The sequence below is a fragment of the Palaemon carinicauda genome, chromosome 33 (assembly GCF_036898095.1).
Source record: "Palaemon carinicauda isolate YSFRI2023 chromosome 33, ASM3689809v2, whole genome shotgun sequence".
NCBI classification, from domain to species: domain Eukaryota; kingdom Metazoa; phylum Arthropoda; class Malacostraca; order Decapoda; family Palaemonidae; genus Palaemon; species Palaemon carinicauda.
Window position 1 is genome coordinate 84,176,456 of NC_090757.1, and position 20,621 is coordinate 84,197,076.

Consider the following 20,621-nt stretch of genomic DNA (forward strand, 5'->3'; position numbering starts at 1 on the left):
TCGTTGTCCCAGATCAGTCAAAGGAAGTCTGATCTGCGTGGAGAGAGCTTCCCCACTCATGACAGGACCAACATGGTCTCGGGACTTTCGGACTTTAACCTTTGTTAGAGAAGCGATTAAAGAAGGACCAATATTGGTCTTTTTAGATCTCTTCAAGCGTTTGATGCGTATCATCTCCAGACTCTTGACGCATCTTCCAGCTGTGCTCTTAGCACTGGGTCTGTCACTATTGCAAACTAAAGAGAGCTCAGGACTCCTCCTTGTTAATGTCTTGGAAATCTGACTGATTACCCGAGTCTCCTGACTGACCTTACAATCTCCTTTTACATTCCTATGGAAAAGGAGAGTTGGTGTGACTACAGACTTCAATGATTTTACAGCCATTGAAACCTTTGAGCTGGAGGGAATTGAGACTTCTTGAGGCTTGTCTTGCATCCGCGATGTTCCAGGAACCGGTTCATCTCCTTGGATGTTCATAGACCAGCCACTTCGGGTGCTGCCCACCCCAACTTCTCGTCCAGGTACATTGTTGCCTGAACCATTTCTAGACTTGGTTATTGCATGACTGTCTGCCAATCCTATGAAGACATTTAGGACAGTTTTTAGTGCAACACATATCTTTCCTAGGATATACGTTACCTTCTGTAACTTGAATCCTAGATAGGAGGGGATGGGGTGATTGGCTGGAAGTTGCCAAGGGACATTTTTCAGGTCTGACAAGACTACAAACGCCCCTCTCTGACACAGGGTCCAAATGTTCAGAAGGATTAACATTCTGAACTTGCTGTTTTATTTGAACTTGTTGAGTGGCTACAAGTCCAGAATGACTCTGAGATTTCTTGAGTCCTTCTCGTGAACACCAAACAGCCTTCCCTGGAATACGATGGACTATTGTTTCCTTACCACCTATATGCTCTAGAGCTCTTAGGTATACTCCTCCATGAGGGTTTTGGATTGTAGGAGGAGTTAAGGAAATGATGGCGGAGACATTTCTACTTCCCATCGTAGTCCCATCTTGATTAGGCCTTGGACCCAAGGATCAAAGGTCCAACGATCCTGAAGGAACCTCCTCCTATCAGAAGCATCTCTATGCTTCAAATAATCAGTAGGATTAAATTTTTGACCACCTGCCTGTGGTATCGCGGTCGTTGCAGCATGGGATGTTGTTGAACAGCCCGAAGTATATTTCCGGACTTTCCCATCTTCCTTTTAGGTTGGGGACTCACAATCATGGAAGACTTTTTCTTTGAAAGGATGCCCCACTTTTGGAGAAGACCTACGTTCTCCGTGGTGGCATTCTTAATTACTTCCCTAACTACCTCATCTGGGAAGAGGTCTTTACCCCAGATGTTGGAAGATATCAGCTTCCTTGTGTCATGTTTCCGTATTGCGGCCGCGAACACAAACTCCCTACATGCTCTCCTATCCTTATAAAGGCGTAAAGGTCTTTCACTAAGGTAGCCATATGCATTTTAGCTAAGACCATGAGCATGTCTGGGGTACTTTGATGGTATGAACAAAACTCTACGTAGTTTTGTAGAGATAGGGAGGCTGCAAGTCTCTCCTTTGTCTCTTGTTCATTATACAAGAGAAACTCTGATAGTTTAGGGAGAACTTCTTTAAACTGTCTACTGGCGACATCCGCATCTAATCTTCCTATTGAAAAAGTTAAATGGACTTCCTTCCAGTTCTTCTCCTGTCTGGGAAAGGCTGGTGACAGAGGCTTGCACTCCTCGAGTGCAGGGCATGGCCTACCTGCCTCCACTGCCTTGGCAACCGATTTAAATGCTTTCTCCATAAAGGGGAATGAAATTGAAGCAGGAGCAAGAAAGGAAGGGTGCCTGTTACCCAGTGTAGATACCTTCGACACCGAGTAACCCGCCCTTTCCAGGCTACTTGACAGGATAGCCTGTGCCTAATCATGGTCGAGAATCATGACTTCCTTCGATTTCGTTCCTTTCCTCGACTTTGATTCATCCTTCAGTTGAAGAAAACAATTAGCAAAAGCATCAAAGCTTGGCCAAAATTGGATTTTGTGCAAAGGAACCGCACCCATCTTTTCCGAGATGTAGAGTTTGCCATTTAAAATTGGCATCAGCTCCGCAAACCTCCAGGGATTGGTTTTGGAGCATGTCGGGAGGTACTTGATCCATGGGTCGTTTGTATGACCCTTGGGAAGCAACAAGTGGAGCTTTACTAGGCTCTATCTTGCATTTCACTTCCTACTTTTCGTGTTGTTTGCGAAAGCTCTCTAATAGATTAGTCACTTGGGCCCATAATTGGTCCGTTCCCTCTAATAGAGGGGTAGAAGATAAGGATGTCAACGTCAATGGCTCTAGAGCCGGCATAGGCGGAAACAATTCCGAGACGACATTTTTCCCTTTTTCAACTGGGCACTTTCTGCCTTCCTTCCCAAAGGCTATCTGGCCTTCAGGAGATGTAATTGGTGCCTGGGGCACCACTATTTCCTTAATTGCCTTCGGAAATAGAAGCTTACGCATCGTATCATTAGGTAGGTAAGGTCCCGGAGAGATTTACTGGAAACCTCTCACCCAGTTGCGTAATTTGTCCAGCGCTGTATCCCTAGTCTCTGTAGACTTGAGATTCTCGAAACCTTCAGACATTAAGGTCCGACATACATTACAAACCTGCGGGTTCCAATAATGTAGTGATTCGGAAATAATATTGCAGGGGGCATGAAACCTGCAAGTATTATGACCGTAAAAACCCTTACTCTTGATCTTGCAAAAGATCGCAGCACAAGTCCTCTGGTGTTCCTCCTGTAAAGAAAGGAGAACAAAATGAGTATATAATTGATTATGTCACTGATAATCAATAAGTAAAAGTCATTTTTTAACAAAGCAGCTTTGGACAGTAAGCTATAAAGGGATAGTAGGAGACACATACTTGTGTATCCCATGTAAGCAACTGCTGTTACCTCCCCTCAGTGCTAGCTATAGGGAGATTCCTCTACCGAGGTAACTCCAACTAAAAGGGTTCTAACCCCTAGGGGTAGAAAAGTGTATAAGTCAGTCCCTTTTTATTTCTAACACTGTGGGGTAAGGATGACTGATTCCTCAATCAGAATATTGAAGAAATACTATTCTTTCAATATTGGAGCGGTACCAGCCCAGCAGAAGCTTGCCAAGGGTACCCAAGATGTGTTAGAAATAACTACTGTATAATCATACTATAGTTTTCTATTTGCAGCATATGCTACGTTGCAAATTACTGGCAACTGTATAATTACATGTAAGTAGTTTAGCCATCGTGCTGCCTTTGTGGCAAGCAAGTGATGGCACAGTCCAGCTGGCATGACGCCAACTGGACTAAGAAAAATAAAAGACATATATTTGTGTATCCCACACAACCTATTTGCTGTGACCTCCCTTACAAAATTAAATCATAGAGTTTCCTGATCAGGGAGACTCAAGAAAAGGGTTCTACCCTTTAAGGGTTAGGAGTGTAACACTCCAGCCCTTTAAATATTTAATATCGTAAGGTAATCTAAAAAACTGATTTCTAATCAGATTATTGAAAAAGTTATATTCTTTCAATATAGGATTGGGCTCAGCAAATACCTGGGTAGGGATACCCAAGATATATTGGAAATAACTACTAGTATAATATATACAGTAGTTTTCTATTTGCAGTATATCCTATATTGCAAATATACAGACTAGCCTACCTGTATAAACATATACTGTAGATCAGCCGACATGTCGCCGGCATAGCTAGTTCTTGCCGGCACATCCAGCATGATAGCTAAAAGAGAGAGAGATAGTATGGAGTGAAGGCTACCTATTACTGTGTATGTATACAGTAATTAAGGCTATAAAATCAAATTTTACTGCCTTTCTCCAAAAATAAGGTTCAAATGGAAGGGGAGAATGTAACATTCAGGCTTCCATCCAGCCACAGTGCTATTGCCGGCAAGGTACCCCGCCGACACACTGCCGGTAGGCTAGCCTCCGGCAGTACTAGTACAGTCGGCATGCTGCCGGCTGAGTCAGCACCTATCTGTGCCGGTCTGGCCGGCGGTACTCTGGCAATAGAACTTGTGGTTAGCAGTTCAAGGGAGAACTTAAGAACCTTAGAGGCAGAAGGGACTTCCCATTCCCGGCCATCATGGCTGCCGGCAATTGGCATGGCTACCAGCAGTATGCATCGCCGCCGGCAGCTGTCATAGCCGCCGACAGATGAACGACACAGTCGCCGGCAGTTATCATGGCTGCATGCAGCTGTCATAGCCGCCGGCAGCTGGACAACAGCAGTGGGGAGGGAATCTGGCCGGCACCGGCAACCCATTGGCATCGGTAAGGTTGCAGGATACCGGCCTCATAAAAGAACAGAGCGGGAGGAAAAAGGGTCCTATATGAGGTGTGGTAGGGGCTGGCTAGACCTAAACACCTAAAAGAAACTCTCTTCAGTATCGGCACCATCCCAGGCAGAAGGAGAATCATCTATTCTCCAGCCTAGGGTGTGCCAATACAGTTAAGGGGATGGCAGCAGTGCCACCTCCTCTCAACAAGGGAGAAAGAGAGTTCCAGTGTCACGCCATCCTAGGCCTAAGAAGATACTACACTTCAGCCTAGGGTCAGCGAGCATAGGACTAGTCTACTAGGCCACAGGGAGAAGATGGTGGCATCATACAACCACTTCAGGTGTAGCCTAGGGAGGGCTAGCCTCCTATGCCAGCAACCTAGCCGGCAGGGGAATGACTATTCACCCTGCCGGCCGACTGCCGACACAAGACTAAATACTCTGAGTTCCTGACCGATTCCCAAATCTAGCCATCTGCATCTAAGGGACGAGACAGAAAAACCTTAAGTTAGTCATGCCTGAACTAAAAATTCAAGGCCAACCCATTAGGGTTGTGGCTACACTCGGAGGAAAGAGGGATTACCCTTAATCTCTAATAGAGATGAGTATCGGTTATATAATAATTCCAGGAGATATCTATCTCCAATAAATTGATAACCAATACACGAGGGTAACCGGGGAATGTCGAAAGTATATGTTGCCTAGGTTAGGTTACCTAGGCAAGGCGAGATCTCGGTTACCTAAATCACCAAAACTCTGACATATACAATCGACGCAGAAAAAAGAAAATTTTATGCATATAAATATCTTTACAATTATAAAAATGCCTATATAGCTTCATAAATAAATTATTAATGCTATTTTAAAAACCGGGAATGTCGTTCTACTAACTAAATAACACACCCAACGAACGACAGCGCCTATGGCTCCTCCAGTAACAGGCCTACCTCCTAATCACAATAAATTACTCTAATTTCACTGTGAGACAGGAACTAAAAACACAAATTGTAAAGATTCAATACCCAACTTGTCAGAAGTGAAAGAAGCTGGAGAATGCATAATAAATATCCTTGAAAATTGATAAAAAATGTCAGATCAACAGGGAACACCACTGAGCGAAATCCCTACAAAATAAGGAATTTTTGCTATATTGGATATGGCGCTATTGTGATACTCAATAGTAGGAGAACTAGGGTAACCTTGATACGGCTCCCCTACTATTCTGACACATCCCCCTCGAAGCGTTAACGCTATTAGGGGTGCAGATTGCTATGTGACGTGTCAAAAATACGTCCTCTGATATTATGCGATACTACCGCTAGAGAGTTATGGGGTCTTTTGACTGGCCAGACAGTACTACATTGGATCATCCTCTCTGGTTACGGTTCATTTTCCCTTTGCCTACATACACACTGAATAGTCTGGCATATTCTTTACATATTCTCCTCTATCCTCATACACCTGACAACACAGATTACCAAACAATTTTTCATCACCCAAGGGGTTACTGCACTGTAATTGTTCAGTGCCACTTTCCTCTTGGTAAGGGTAGAAGAGACTCTTTAGCTATGGTAAGCAGCTCTTCTAGGAGAAGGACACTCCAAAATCAAACCACTGTTCTCTAGTCTTGGGTAGTGCCATAGCCTCTGTACCATGGCCTTTCACTGTCTTGGGTTAGAGTTCTCTTGCTTGAGGGTACACTCGAGCACACTCTCCTATCTTATTTCTCTTCCTCTTGTTTTGTTAAAGTTTTTATAGTTTATATAGGAGATATTTATTGTTGTTACTCTTCTTAGAATATTTTATTTTCCTTTTTTCCTTTCCGCACTGAGCTATTTTCCCTGTTGGAGCCCCTGGGCTTATAGCATACTGCTTTTCCAACTAGGGTTGTAGCTTAGTAAGTAATAATAATAATAATAATAATATCCTTGAGAGAAATTTAAGGATATTTGCGCCAGGAGTTAGAATTCTGGATACCTAAAGGTAAAATTCTCTGGGAATATCACTGTAGTATATATATCCCTTAGGAATCTACTTAAAGGAACTTCCATCAGGACGACATAGCTTGAGCCCAAATATATATACATATATATATACATACATATATATATATATATATATATACTTATACATACATATATATATATATATATATGTGTATGTGTATATATATATATATATATATATTTATCTATTTATATATGTATATATATATATATATATATATTTCTATAATATATATATTTATATAGTATATATATACAGTATATATATATATATATATATACAGTATACATGAAGAGGCAGAGCCTGATGGATGGGGGCTAGGAGTGTTGGTAAAAATGGCAAAATAGGGAAACCTGACTGATTGCAATAATTACAGAGACATCACACTTATGTCAGTTATGAAAGTATAGTGTGCATATTCTAAAGAGACTGGAGAGAAAGATTGATGAAAATCTGAGAGATGAACAAGCAAGATTTCAAAAAGGTAGAAGTTGTACTGACCAAATTTTTATTTTGACACATGTACAGCTATGCAGGGAATATAGAAGTCAACTGTTGATGGTATTTGTGGACTGTGAAAAATCCTTTGATAGTATGCACCGGCCAATTTTGTGGAGTGTTCTGCGTTATTATGGAATTCCTCTTAAATTTGTGAATTTGATTAAGTCTCTTCATGAGCACAGCAAGGGCAAAGTTAATGTTAATGAAGTCCTATCAAATGAATTTCCAATGAACAGCGAAGTACTCCAAGGGAATGTCTTGTCACCTATGTTGTTTATCCTCCTCAAGGATTTTGTAATGCATAGAACAATCATAGATGGTGGAGAAGGATTATACTGGATTGGTTATAAGAAATTAGCAGACCTAGAGTATGCTGATGATGCTGTTGTTAGTATTAGCAGAACACCACAGGATTTGCAATGCTTGCTTACCAGAATGTATGAAATATCATACAAACTTGGGCTCAAGATGAATAGGAGAAAGACAGAGATGATGAGAACAGAATATGCAATGGAAGATGAAATATCATAGGAAGGAGAAAGGATTAATGAGGTTGAATCATTCAAGTATCTAAGAACTATGATCTCTAATACAAGGTCTTTAGAATTAGAGTTTAGTGAAAAATTGAACAAAGCAAATCAGACAATGGCTAGGTTACATAAAATTTGGAAATCAAATCACCTGAAATTACATATAAAAATCAGACTATATATCAGCTTAGTGAAATCGGTGTTACTATATGGACATGAGTCATGGTATGACAATAAATCAATCTCGAATTGATTAAGTAGATTTGAGAACAAAGTCCTCAGAAGGATATTGGTAGTTAAATGGCAGGATAGGATTAGAAATGAAACTATAAGAGAGATTACTCGAGTGCCATATGTGGATGAAATCATGATGAGGAGAAGATGGGGATGGTTTGGGCATGCTCTTTCACTCACCAAGAGATTAGTTTACCAAACATTTAGCTGGGCTCCACAAGGCACTAGAAGAGTTTGAAGACCCAGGCCTACACGACTGAAGACTATGAAGCATGAAATAGGAAACGATGAATGGAGAAGTATTGAATTAAAAGCTCCAGAAAGAGACGACTGGCGAAACCTAACAGAGGCCCTTTGCGTCAATAGGCGAAGGAGATGATGATGATGATGATGATGATGATGATGATGAGAAGGAGGCGGAGGAGACCATATCAAATTCTGTCTAACTCTACCTTTGATTGTCAGTCTGTTTTTGCTAGTTTGTCTATGTCTGTCTGTCTGCCTATAATGCCATCCCACCAACCTCTTGCAAGCTTCATGTATGATAATGTGGCTGTGAGCAAATACTTAAATAATGTATTGAGGTAGTTGTAACTATATCACTAAGATGCATTTTTTCTGAAATAAGTGTTTTTGCATTATTCACTAATTCATTTTCTTATTACCTTTATAATGAATTAATCTTAAGAAATCAATATAACTTTTAAAGAATACTGCAGTGTGCTCTAACAAGAAATATAAAACTCAACTTTGAAGACCTTATACACAAAATGAACCAGTTTCAGGGTAAGCACTGTGTCAACTTCTAAATTTGTTTTTGAATATTTGTTGAAGTCTTTCTTTCAATGTGGTCAGAGGTTATTACTATTTTCCATATATAATTGATTACTTTATATCAATCTTATGGATCACTGAAATTTATCAGCAAAATATAAAAATGTTATTGCTAGCCATTGAAGAAAAACATATTTTTTGTGCCTGTAAATGCAAGCAAAGTTCATGTTTCCTTTATACACTTGTTTTCTTTTCCATTTCAAATCTACTAAAATTGACTTATATACTGTAACTAAAATAACATTAACTGATAAAAACTAGCAAGTATAACTGTAACATGAATGGAATTGGATTCATTACTACATGTTCACACATTTAGGGTCATTGGTACGGGTTAAGACTGTAATTTGGGTCACAACCAAAAATCCTTTGGAAACACTGATCTAGGCCATTTTACTGATCACCACTGATCACAGGAGCTATATGACATTGATTAAGCAACTCATGATGCTCATGTTGAAATAGTGATACTTTACATGGAGCTAATATAATAAAGTACTGTCAACTCATTTACTGATAAATTTGAATATAATGAAGTTAGCATGAGGTTTTATTATTCTAATTTGAAACTAAATTCGATTTAAAATACAAAGTACAAAATCCCATTGATGTTAATAATATTATGTAAATAATTCAACTCTCATGGGACTGGATCCATGCTTTTTTTATTTAATGATAAATAGGAATTCTAATAATAAGATTAGGTAATTACATTCATTTGGAATTCATATTGCTTTTCTTTCTTGAAGTTGGTTAAATGAAGACATCTGCCCTAAAACTAAAATGCTCCTGTTTTCTTTCCCTGTAATAGCCCTGTCCTTCTAGTATACTGTACTATAGTACTGGGATATGACAGTGTATGGGAATACTCCCACATGGGTATGTACTATCCCTTTCTCTTTCAGTCTCAAAGTTAATACTAGTTTAACAGCTTCTTGGCATCATTAGTCAGTTGGGAGGCTCGAGGGTGGGGGGGGGGGCGCATGCAAAGTATATGAATGCCAAGTAAGTACAGAAATATCCAATTTCATTATTAAAATTACATTTATTTCTATGAAAATTTCCAGGCATTTATATTGCTGACTCCTATATTGAGATGGAGGATGAATATTGAAGGAAAGACAAGAAATCTAACTCTCTAGCCTAATTATGTACTGTACCATGGATATGTAATTATAATGCAACTTTTGACAACCTAATTTTGAAGTTAATTTTAAGGGTTATTAAAATGAACATACGTATTGCTTGGCCAGGCTACACCATTGACCAAAGTATATGCCCATTTACTACGATTAAAAAGTACATCTGAATTAAAAATAAACAAGATTTTGACAAAACTGATGTTTTATTCAATTGTATACAATAATAATAATGCATGTAAAATTCCCATATTATTATCATATTATGAAATAAAAACCTAGTCAATGTCCATCCATTCCACTGTTTACATTCATAAGATGATCGAGACTACCAAAAAATAATTATTACTTGAACTGTCATTTTCCTTTTAGGATATTAAGGTATCTAGTTTTTAGTGAAAATGCCACAGACTCATATTTTATTTACTGTTGAGTTTAATGACATTGAAGTTTAGGAGCATTTTATCCCTGCTGCATGGTAATTTCATAGTCTTTATATACGCAAGTCTGATTACCCTACATAGAAAATTACTCATTTTTTTTTTTTTTTTTTATTCTTTAGGTATTTTTTTGTGCGATTTAGTTTACATTTTCATAAACCAAATACACCATCAACTATTTTAATTTTTCTCCACTTTCCAACAAAACTTTTCTCCGATGCCAAACTTGTAGAGGTGTTAGCAAACAGTACCTTTTTGCTTGGCGACGTATCCCACTATGGTAGTGTTGTAGCTTACTCACGCTACCAAGTGCCTTGCTGGAATGCTGGCATCACCAGAAATGCTACATTCACCTCCGACAGGTTGATGTGCAGGTAATTCTCTTCCTAGGACCAGTGACCCAAGGTGGTCTGGTTCCTCTGTTGGACACCCCATCCCTCCTTTGATGCATCTGCAGGCAGCATTATTTACGAAGGAGAACACTTCAGTGGAATCCCCTTAATAAAGTTCTTTTCTCTTACCCATCAAGTCAATCGTTTTGTGCTTCCTGCTCTACTGGGACAAAATGTTGTGGAGGTTCACTGGCTGTTGACCAGTGTCTCAGCAGACACCAATGAAGTAAGTGTCTTTCAGATCTCCAAAAAGCATGAAATCGTTCCTCCAGATGCCAGCTAGCATAATGCTCACCGTGTTGAACAGGGTTTGTAACATAAACTCATTCAAGGGGAAGAGGGCAATAACTGCTTTCCAGCCTTCAGTTGACTTCTCAACTAGAAATAGATGTCTGTAGAAGCCTGAAGATCCATTCCATAGGATCTGTAACTCATCTTTGTCTAGTATTTTCCGCATCTTTACTTGAAGGGAAAGATGTTTGTCCGATTCCATCGGATTCAGAGTGAGGAGAGGATGAGAGCCAATGAATGGTAAGTGGTCCCATCACGTAGAACCCTTACCTTACATTCATTGGTTCTGTTATACTGCCACCTTGCTCATTGGCTTGAAAGGCATCTCCTGACTCGTGGCAACCATAAAAGCGGACTGCCGGCCATAGCATCCTCTATTCTTTTCCTACCCTTACCTTTTCTAGTCATGCCACAAGGGGCAAAAGGAGGGATAGCATCTGAGCTTCTGCGAGAGGAAAAGGCGGTCAGAGGAGCGGACCAGATTTTCTCCACTTTTTCACCATCTCATCAAAATCACGAGCTGGGAAAACGGCTGGATTTTGACAGACTGAAGATTTCCCGATTGCTAATGCCTACCACTGTCTAATTTGTCTGGCAAACTTTTTCACTACTGAGTCCCTTTGCTTAAGCACTTAGTTGGCCCACTGGCTGGCAATACTGATGGGCTAGCAATGTGACTGCCTTCACTTCAAGAGGGAACTAGGTCTGCAAATTTCTTCTTATTCTCAGTATCAGCTAGATTCTGAGAAGAGGCAAAGTAAGCCATAGACCCATACCAATGGTCCAACCAAGAGGTCACCTGAAGACTTACTCACCCTGGAGGTACCTTCCATACAAACATATTTGGACAGTGAAAACACTGTAGTTTCTGCACAGAGTCTCTACCAAGGTCTCCTGTGTTAAGAGTTGTTACTGACACATTGAACGGAAAAAGGTGAACGGATTGTATCTTCCGGGATGTAAAATCTCCTCTGCCAAGTGATGGGTTAGGCCACGATCTTGTTACAGGGACTTCCTTTTAAAAAATTTCTTGACCTGGATGTCTGTCTGGTAGTTAACACTATCTATGGCATTTACTGCAAGTTTCGTCCGGGATAGCTCAAGGGTGGCCCTCAAACCTTAAGGGGCACCAAAGCCCTGATCGATGGAAGTCTTCTCGCCCTTCACTGGAGCTCTGGTTGCTTCCCTGATGCCATCAAATTCTCCCATCAGAGCTAATACCTGGCTAAACATGGATTCTGTTTCCGGATTCTCTGCTTCCACCAGTACAGGTCCTGAATCAGGAGCAGACGGATCTAACATATCCCTTGATTCCTTTTCCAAAAGGGTAGGGGAGATCTTGCCCTGTTTCAGTGGTCAACTCTCAAAGTCTTGCCTGGTTCCTTTTAGGTCCTAGAACCGAGCCTGGTTTGTAATCTAACGAGGTGGAGGCCTTGCCTGTTCTGGACCCAGATAGGTGCCCTATGTTTTCATGTGAAACTTGGGTCACAAGGTGATAGCCTGTATCTCTGATTGCTTCATAGGATAATGCATAGATGACCTGTGGACAGCCTTGTCCTTGGGCTGTCTATCCAATGGGAAATAGGAATCCCTGTGCCTTGTCCTTGGCCTGTCTATCCAATGAGAAATAGGAATCCCTGTGGTGGTCGGCTGTGTATGACCCTCCTACTTGGTCTATCTTCCACTCGAGAAGGTATATCCCTCTTCTTTAACCCTTTTACCCCCAGGCTCTTTGGAAATTTCCAACCCTTAACCCCCAAGGGGTTATTTTTTCCCCAGTACATTTTGCAGTATATTTTTTTTAAATTGCTCTAACAGCCTTAATTTTTGTCATAGAGAGGTCAGGTTGGTCTCATTCTCTCGGAAAATGCCTGAATTTTCTCAAAAAATTATCTAAAAAATTAAAAAAAAAATTTTTATAGCCTTTTTTTGCAAGGACGTACCGGTACGTCCATGGGGGTAAAGGGATGAGTTTTGTGAAACGTACCAGTACGTCCTTTGGGGGTAAAAGGGTTAATAGAGTGGTGTCCTGTGGAGATGGGCATTTATTAGTTGAGACGTCTGAATGCCTAAAACTTCCCCCTGAGGCCTCTGGATGAAGGAAAGATGTTGACTTTTGTTTGAAGCTTCTTGCTTCACTTTCGGTTGAGAAGAACCTCAAGGTTTGATCATTCCCTCCTGGAACGATTGCGCGAAGTCACGCAAAGCACTAGCATGAGAATGCCTATAACCAGGAGAATTATCGTATTGGGTAAGTGCCAGACCAGAATGCATAATGGTCTTTTTAACAATGAGGTTACCTTATAGGATCTTACACATAGAGAGCTACTGTACAGTGATCTAAAACTTCTCAATCTAGCACATGGAGATCAAATATGAGGATCCAGAAAGAGGGAAAGCAGTAAATGGAGACCTAACATGTAAGAATCCATTGCATGAGGATATAACGAGTGGGGATTCTGCTTGTGGGAATCCTGCAGGTGGAGATCTAGAATGTGAAGTTCTAATGTGTGGTCATTTTGTTACTCAAAAAGTATACGTAAATCCCTAGAAAGTGGAGACCTAGTTTGTGAAGGGGAGATCTGTGGAGACCTAGTGCGTAAAGTTATTGCATATAAGGACTGTTCATGGAAACCTTGTTTGTGGAGAATGATAGTATGAGTATCTTGCATGTAGAGAACGCATACACAAAGATCTCGTGCATGGGGACCTTGCATTCCACATGGAGATCTTGCATACGGGGATCTCACGCATGGCTATTTAGTACACTGGGACCTCGTGCGTGGAGATTCAGGTTATAGGCTCTTAGCGTGTGGAGTCTTAGCACATGAAAGCTTAATTCAATATCAAGAAAGATTGGAAGTGACATATGACATGAGAAAGGAAAAGAAACTGGTGATCTAGAGTAAGAGTGGAATTTAGTAAAAGAAAATATTGTTGGGATTGAAAGTGTTGTGTGAGGCAAGAGGATTGTTGGTGAAAGCATAAGGAAGAGTAGTGAATGGTGGAACGAAGGATTGAAGATAAAATTGGAAGGGGAAAAAAGGCCATTTGAAGAATGGCTACAGAGTAAAATTGTAAAGAACTAATAAAGATATAGAGATAAAAATGTGGAAGTAAAACATAAGGTAGCTGAGGCAAAGAGGGCAGCTGGTTGGAGGTGGGTCCAATGATTGAGTTGTTTGTAAAAAGAGAATAAGAAGTTTTGGAAAGAAGTGGAGAGAGTAAGGAGGGGTGGATTGAGAAGTGAAGAGACAGTGAAAGATGAAAATAAAAGTTTATTGAAAGGAAAGGAGGCAAGGAAAAGGTGGGCTGAATATTTTGAAAGGTTGCTGAATACTGGCGATAATAGAAAGGCAGATATAATTGCTGTTGCAGGTGTTGAGGTGTCAGTGATGAGAAATGGAGAGAGATTAAAAGAGAGGAAGTGTAGAGAGCACTAGATGAAATGAAAGCAGGAAAAGGACCTGGTATGGATGGTGTGAGGGATGAGATGTTAAAGGAAGGGGGTGTGACTGTACTTGAATGGTTCGGAAGATTGTTTGATATGTCTTATGTTGTCAATGGTACCAATAAACTGGGTGTGTGAGTGTATTGTTCCGCTATACAAAGGTAAGGGAGATGTATATGAGTGTTGTAACTGAAGGGATATTAAGTTTATTGAGTGTGGTTGGAAAAGTGTATGGTAGTGTTAATTAATAAGATGAAGGATAAAACTGAGGATGCAATCTTAGAAGTACAAGGGGGATTTATAAGAGGTAGGGGATGTAGATCAGATTTTTACCTTTAAGCAAATATGCAAGAAATATTTAGCTAAAGTTAAGGAAGTGTATGTTGCATTTATGGATCTGGAGAAAGCTTATGATAAACTTGATAGGGAAATGATGTGGAATGTGATGAAGCTATATATAATTTGTGGAAGGTTGTTGCAAGTAGTGAAGAGTTTATACATAGGCAGTACAGCGTGTGTTAGCATAAGAAATGAAGTGAGTGCGCGGTTTCCTGTGACACTGGGACTGAGACAGGGATGTGTAATGTCGCCATGGTTGTTCAATTTATTTGTTGATGGAGTTGTGAGAGAGGTGAATGCTCGGGTGCTTGGTCGAGAATTGAAATTGATAGATGAGAGTGATCATGAGTTGGAGGAAAATCAGTTTTTGTTTGCAGATATGGTATTGATAGCAAACTCAGAGGAGAAGCTGGATCAATTAGTGACAGAGTTTGGGAGGATGTGTGAGAGAAGGAAGTTGAAAGTTAATGTGGTTAAGAGTGAGGGTGGTGCTAAGTTGAATGCCACATTGAATGGAGAGTTGCTTATGGAAGTAAGTCGGTTCAAGTACCTGGGGTTTGTTGTTGCTGCAAATGATGAAGTGGAAGCAGATGCACATCAGAGAGTGAATGAAGGATGTAATGTGTTAGGGGCAGTAAAGAGTGATAATGAATATAGGGTAAAGAATGAATTTAAAGAGAGCTCTGTATAAGAAAGTGATTGTACCAACTGTGATGTAAGGATCAGAGTTGAGGGGAATAAAAGTGACGGAGAGACAGAAATTGAATGTGTTCTAGATGAGGTGTCTGAGGAGTATGGCTGGTATATCTCGAATGGATAGTGTAAGGAACGAAGTAGTGATGGTGAAAACAGGTGTAAGAAATTAATTACCAAGATGCTATAAGGCCAAGGGCTCCAACAGAGAAAATAGCCCAGTGAGGAAACGAAATAAGGAAGTAAATAAACTACAAGAGAAGTAATTAAAAATCAAAATACTTTTCTTTATGAATAGTAACCACATTAGAATAAATCTTTCATATATGAACTATAAAAACTTTACAAAAACAAAAGGAAGAGAAATAAGATTAACAGTGTGCCCAAGTGTACCCTTAAGCAAGGGAACTCTATAGCTCAAGAGTGTGGAAGACCATGGTACAGAGACTATGACACTACCCAAGACTAAAGAACAATGGCTTGATTATGGAGTAAAACTTCTCCTAGAAGAGCTGCTTACCATTGCTAGCTAAAGTCTCTTCTACACTTATCAAGAGGAAAGTAACCACTGAACAATTACAATGCAATAGTTAACCCCTGAAGAAGAATTGTTTAGTAATCTCAGTGTTGTCAGGTGTATGAGGCCAGGGGCGAGCATGTAAAGAATAGGCTAGACTATTCAGTGTATGTGTAGGCAAAGGGAAAATGAGCTGTGACCAGAGAGAAGAATCCTATGTACTACAGTCTGGCCAGTCAAAAGACCCAATAACTCTCTAGCGGTAATGTGTTGAGGTGGTTTGGCCATGTAGAGAGAGTGGAAAATGGTCGTCTGCTGAAGGTGATGAGTGCAAGAGCTGATAGAAGTACAAGAGGAAGGCCAAGGTTGGGGTGGATGAATGGAGGAAAGAAAGCTCTAGGTGATAGGAGGATAGATATGAGAAGCAAAAGAGCATGCTAAAATAGGAATGAATGGCGAGCGATTGTGACACAGTTCTGATAAGCCCTGCTGCTTCCTCCAGTTGCCTTGGTGACCGCTGAGGTATCAGCAGTAGGGGATTTGGCATATGAATCTTCATTTGTGGTGGATAACGGGACAGGGTGGGCTGTGGCACCTAGCAGTACCAACCAAATTTGGCTGAATCACTAGTCAGGCTGGGAGAAGCCAAGAAAAGTCCCATTTTGCTCTTTTTTTAATATTGGCTACCCCCCAAAATTGGAGTAAATTCCTTGGTAGATGGAGGCATATCACTTTGGTATGGTCATCTTTATGGGTCAGTTAAATTTATTCATGATAAAAAAGGGTTTGAATAACAAATTCCATAGAATTGTGTAACTAAAAATTAATTGAAAGTGATCAAATTCAATAATATTGAACCATCTCTGATTTATGAAATAAAATTCAGCCCACATAAAAAAAAACTACAAGAATAAGCTAGAAACTAAACAGGAAGTCAAGTCTACTGAAAGTAATACAATGATGTACTTCTTTGAAAACTAAATTTATGTAAAATACTGTAAGTCCATGTACAATACAAATGATAATCATCTATTGAAAATGCAGGTAAGACACTGAAATACTATAACTGATTAATGTCAATGAGCAAATCTTACATCTTTTTTAGCTGGTGTTGAGGCCTCTTCTTTTTTAACTTCCTCCTTGATGGCACTTTCCCGAAGATCAGTCATAGATGTTGCAGTGGAGAAGTTGTAAGGCGTTTCGTAAGGTGTACCTTCTGTGCAGTATGTCTTAAGGGAGTCATCATGAACAGAAGATTCAAAGAACTGTGAAGAGGGATCCTGAGCTGGCTTGGGAGGGCGCCGGTACAAGGCTGCATCATCGCTATCACGTTCCTCAGAATACCTGTTGAGATTGGTCTGCAGTTGGATTATATGTTCCAGAGATAATCTTTTTATACTCCTTTATGTAAGAATAATGAAATTGAATGAAAAATATATCAGCACCAGAAAAGGGATAAAATTGGAAATTTAGCACAGCATATCAGTATTTTCCACAACATTGCACATTATATCACAGGAAAAAATTACACTAAAGAGGTATATTATTGAATACTGTAAATTCATCCATGTATGGTAGCTGTGAAAACTTCAATTTCAGGAAAAAATTAAATTTTTAAATCTCATATATCAATTTGTATGAAAATCAATCCAGGCTAAATTCTTAGCATGGACATATATACATAGCATTCATTCACTATTATTCAGCTTAGTGTTGATTGCAGTGTGGAGTGCAGTGTGACCTAGTAACAAAATGAATAACCAAAATTTTTTTTGCCTATCATAAAGCTAATAATATTTCTTCTGAAACATTTCCATTACTATAAATCATGAAATTAATTTGCTACCCAAACCCCACAAATGCAGATGGAAAATTATACACTAGGAGAGGGAAAGCTAAACCAAGGTGTTTATTTCTCTACAGAGCTGTAATTAAATCTCCACACACCGCTGATTAACGATCACCTTTCATTTTCAGATGTGCAGTAGCTGCTAATATTGAAAAGATTCCTATAGTTTCTTATAATAGTATGACATTACTTCCTGCACTCATAAATTCTCAGAAACTATACAAAACACACACCTGCTATATAAATCCATACCATCTAAGCTGCCAAATATCTTATTACTGTACTGAAATTTAATTACCTTATTTTTTGTAGTTTTATAAAAATATTCTCAATCATATACACATAAGGAAACAATCAATGATTAATACTGAATGCTAAACATTCAAAACTGGCACTAACTACTTTAGCAGAGCATTGCAGCAGTATCCTTAATGATGCATGGTAGAGATATTAATAATTACACCTAAGCAAAATCTTACAGTATAGTATACAATATAAATCATCTCCATTTGGGAGAGGAAAAAAATACAACTGGGGAACCTCTGCAGACACACTAAGCACTGCCACTAAATTAAACAAAAAAGGATTCTATACTCAATATTATTGTTCATCCACTGTAGTTAAAGAATACAAATTCAATACAATGCAGTACAGTATTATAAAGAGTGCCCAAGTACTCAATGGCAGATGGTGCATTACCTAAAAAAATATTTATCGAATACCTAAACATTGTACTAAGTATGAAAATTTCAATTCACTTCCCTTAGAAAAACTTTAACCAAATGAAAGACAAATTCAAAGTTATTACAGTTTTAGCAAGGGATAAATATAATAGTACTGTACTATAATGTACAGTATTTCCAGTTACTGTACTACCCTTCACAGGGAACACACGTTATGCAAGAAAAACATTCCAATTTATTCATAAGTTTTGCAATAAGAATCATATGAATAAGTTTTAGAAATCAGACTATGCACGCAAGCAAAAGGCCCTGTGTTTGCAATGAAGCATTAATCTAAGCAAAATTTCCAATATCACAGTAGTTACAAACCACTGAAGATCATGCAATAAGCTTAACAATATCGCAAGATTGGATGTGCCTTGTACCGGTCCCTCGTACCGCTACTGCTTGGCTTCTGGTAATTCCACAAGTACTAGAGCATGATCTAGTACCCAACTGCTCCAGACCAATTGGTATAGCATTGGTGAAGAAATGGCAATAGGATGTTCTTAGCATGCAAGAGTAACATTCCATAGGAAAATTTAAGTTGTGTAGTGTATGATTAATTCTATCACAGTACAGTAAATGAATTTCATCTAAGGAAATTAAATAGAAAGATTTCCTTACCTAAGACTGAAATTTGTAGGTTGATCAAGGTCAGTGTAAGTTTCTGGATCACGCTCTGGTTCGGCAAGAGGCTCGATTTTCCTTGCATCTCTTCTCTCGTGCACAAAGTTGTCAATCTGAGGCACTGGTCTCTCCGTGCTCTGTGTCATGTTAGCCATTGATTCATTAGAAAGATTATCTAATGTATTTGAAGAGCTATAATCATGGCTAAAACTGACAGGTTCTTCTTGAACATCATTTTCTATGTCTACCTCAGCCAAATTGCGACTGTAATTCACATATTTACTATAAATATTATAATGAGCTTCATTATGTGGTTGCTGCTGTCCATTAGAAAAATTTCTACTTACAGAAGAAGTTCTCTCCTCTTCACCAGAGTTGGAAGTCCGTCTACGAGACACAGAAGGGCTGTAGGGAGGTTGTGGACCCTGGGTATGGAATGTTCCAGTTCTAGAATTGGTGGAGCCATTACTTATACTGTTTTCAGTAAAGGGTACAGATTCACTTGCTTGTCGACTATACTCCTTTAAATTCCTCATGCGAGAGGCAAAAATTTCATCTACACTTCCATTAAACTCATTTGAGTCCAGGTGCCTCTGTAATTCATCATGACTCAGGTGTGCAATGTCTGGAACACAATGTGAAGGAGGGGCCATTGATCGGAGAGACAAATCAAGGGGTCTGCCAGTTTCTCCAATACTGTCCCGGCCATTTTGGTGCCTCATTAGCAACTGTCTCATCCGATCATGGGAATTATCTGAGTGTGTTGACGATATAGAATCACGACTCTCCGACCTTAGAACATTATTATACTGTGCTCCCAAAGAATGAAACATTGGTCGAGCACCAGGATAATACTGTGAGCTATCACCTGGCTGCCCATAAAAATGGGGATCATTACCTTGAGGATGAGTTGGGGATGACCTTGGGGAAGTTTCTATATTATCACAAGTTTCAGATAATGAGGGATCTAATTCTTGCTCCAAAGCTTTTTGTTTTCGGGCTTGAAGGGAAGGTAATCCCATTCCTTGTCTAGGATCTGTCAGAGACATGCCTTCTGGTCGTGCTTGCAGTAAATTTTTGAGAGCAGCACTGGATCCCATTGATATCATTTTGTGTTTAGAGTTTATAAGTGATCGTAGCATGGGTACAGCTCCTAATTCCCATAATTCTCTTTGATCTTGACTGCACCTGGCTGACAGATTCCACAAGGTCCCACAAGCATTACTAACAACTGTTAAACTTGGGGACCTAAGCTGACCTAGCAATGTACTTAACGTGCTATGATCCCTAAGCACCTGCCTGTAAAACAAAAACAAAATGCAATGAACAAAGAATATCTGAATACTATTAAAATCAAAACTATTAATATATAACACAATTTGTTTAATTTTAAATTTACTGATATGGTCATTACTAAAATATTCATATAAAGAAAATCTCACCTGAGATCCTCTCTGACAGCAATGTGACTAGATATATTCCTGAGTATTCCACCACCATTTTCAACAATGGCAAGAGTTTTGGACTGCGACTTGTATGATAAAGTACTGCAAATGAATGCCAAGGCTCCATCCACAGCACATATTTCAGCCTGAAAATCAAATTGATCTCCCTGTTACACATGTTAATGTATTTAAAACATAATTGACCCTACCTGTCAGGGATATAATTTTGGATAGTCATATTTTTTCATGGTACAATTTTTCCTTAAGTGGCAATGGCCAAAAAC

The 20,621-nt window shown here is 39.4% G+C and overlaps 1 protein-coding gene across 4 annotated transcripts in view; it reads right to left on the reverse strand.

Moving 5' to 3' along the window:
• The window catches only part of LOC137626002 (uncharacterized), a 188,347-nt gene that overhangs the window by 101,509 nt on the left and 66,217 nt on the right, over positions 1-20,621 (reverse strand). For 3 of the 4 annotated variants that reach the window (XM_068357093.1, XM_068357091.1, XM_068357090.1), the window contains exons 10-12: positions 20,335-20,483; positions 18,890-20,191; positions 16,786-17,035 (exon numbers count right to left, since the gene is read on the reverse strand). In XM_068357093.1, the coding sequence (XP_068213194.1) occupies positions 16,786-17,035; positions 18,890-20,191; positions 20,335-20,483 (1,701 nt within the window). The remainder of the gene's footprint in view (positions 1-16,785; positions 17,036-18,889; positions 20,192-20,334; positions 20,484-20,621) is intronic. The other variant, XM_068357092.1, reaches the window with a different exon arrangement.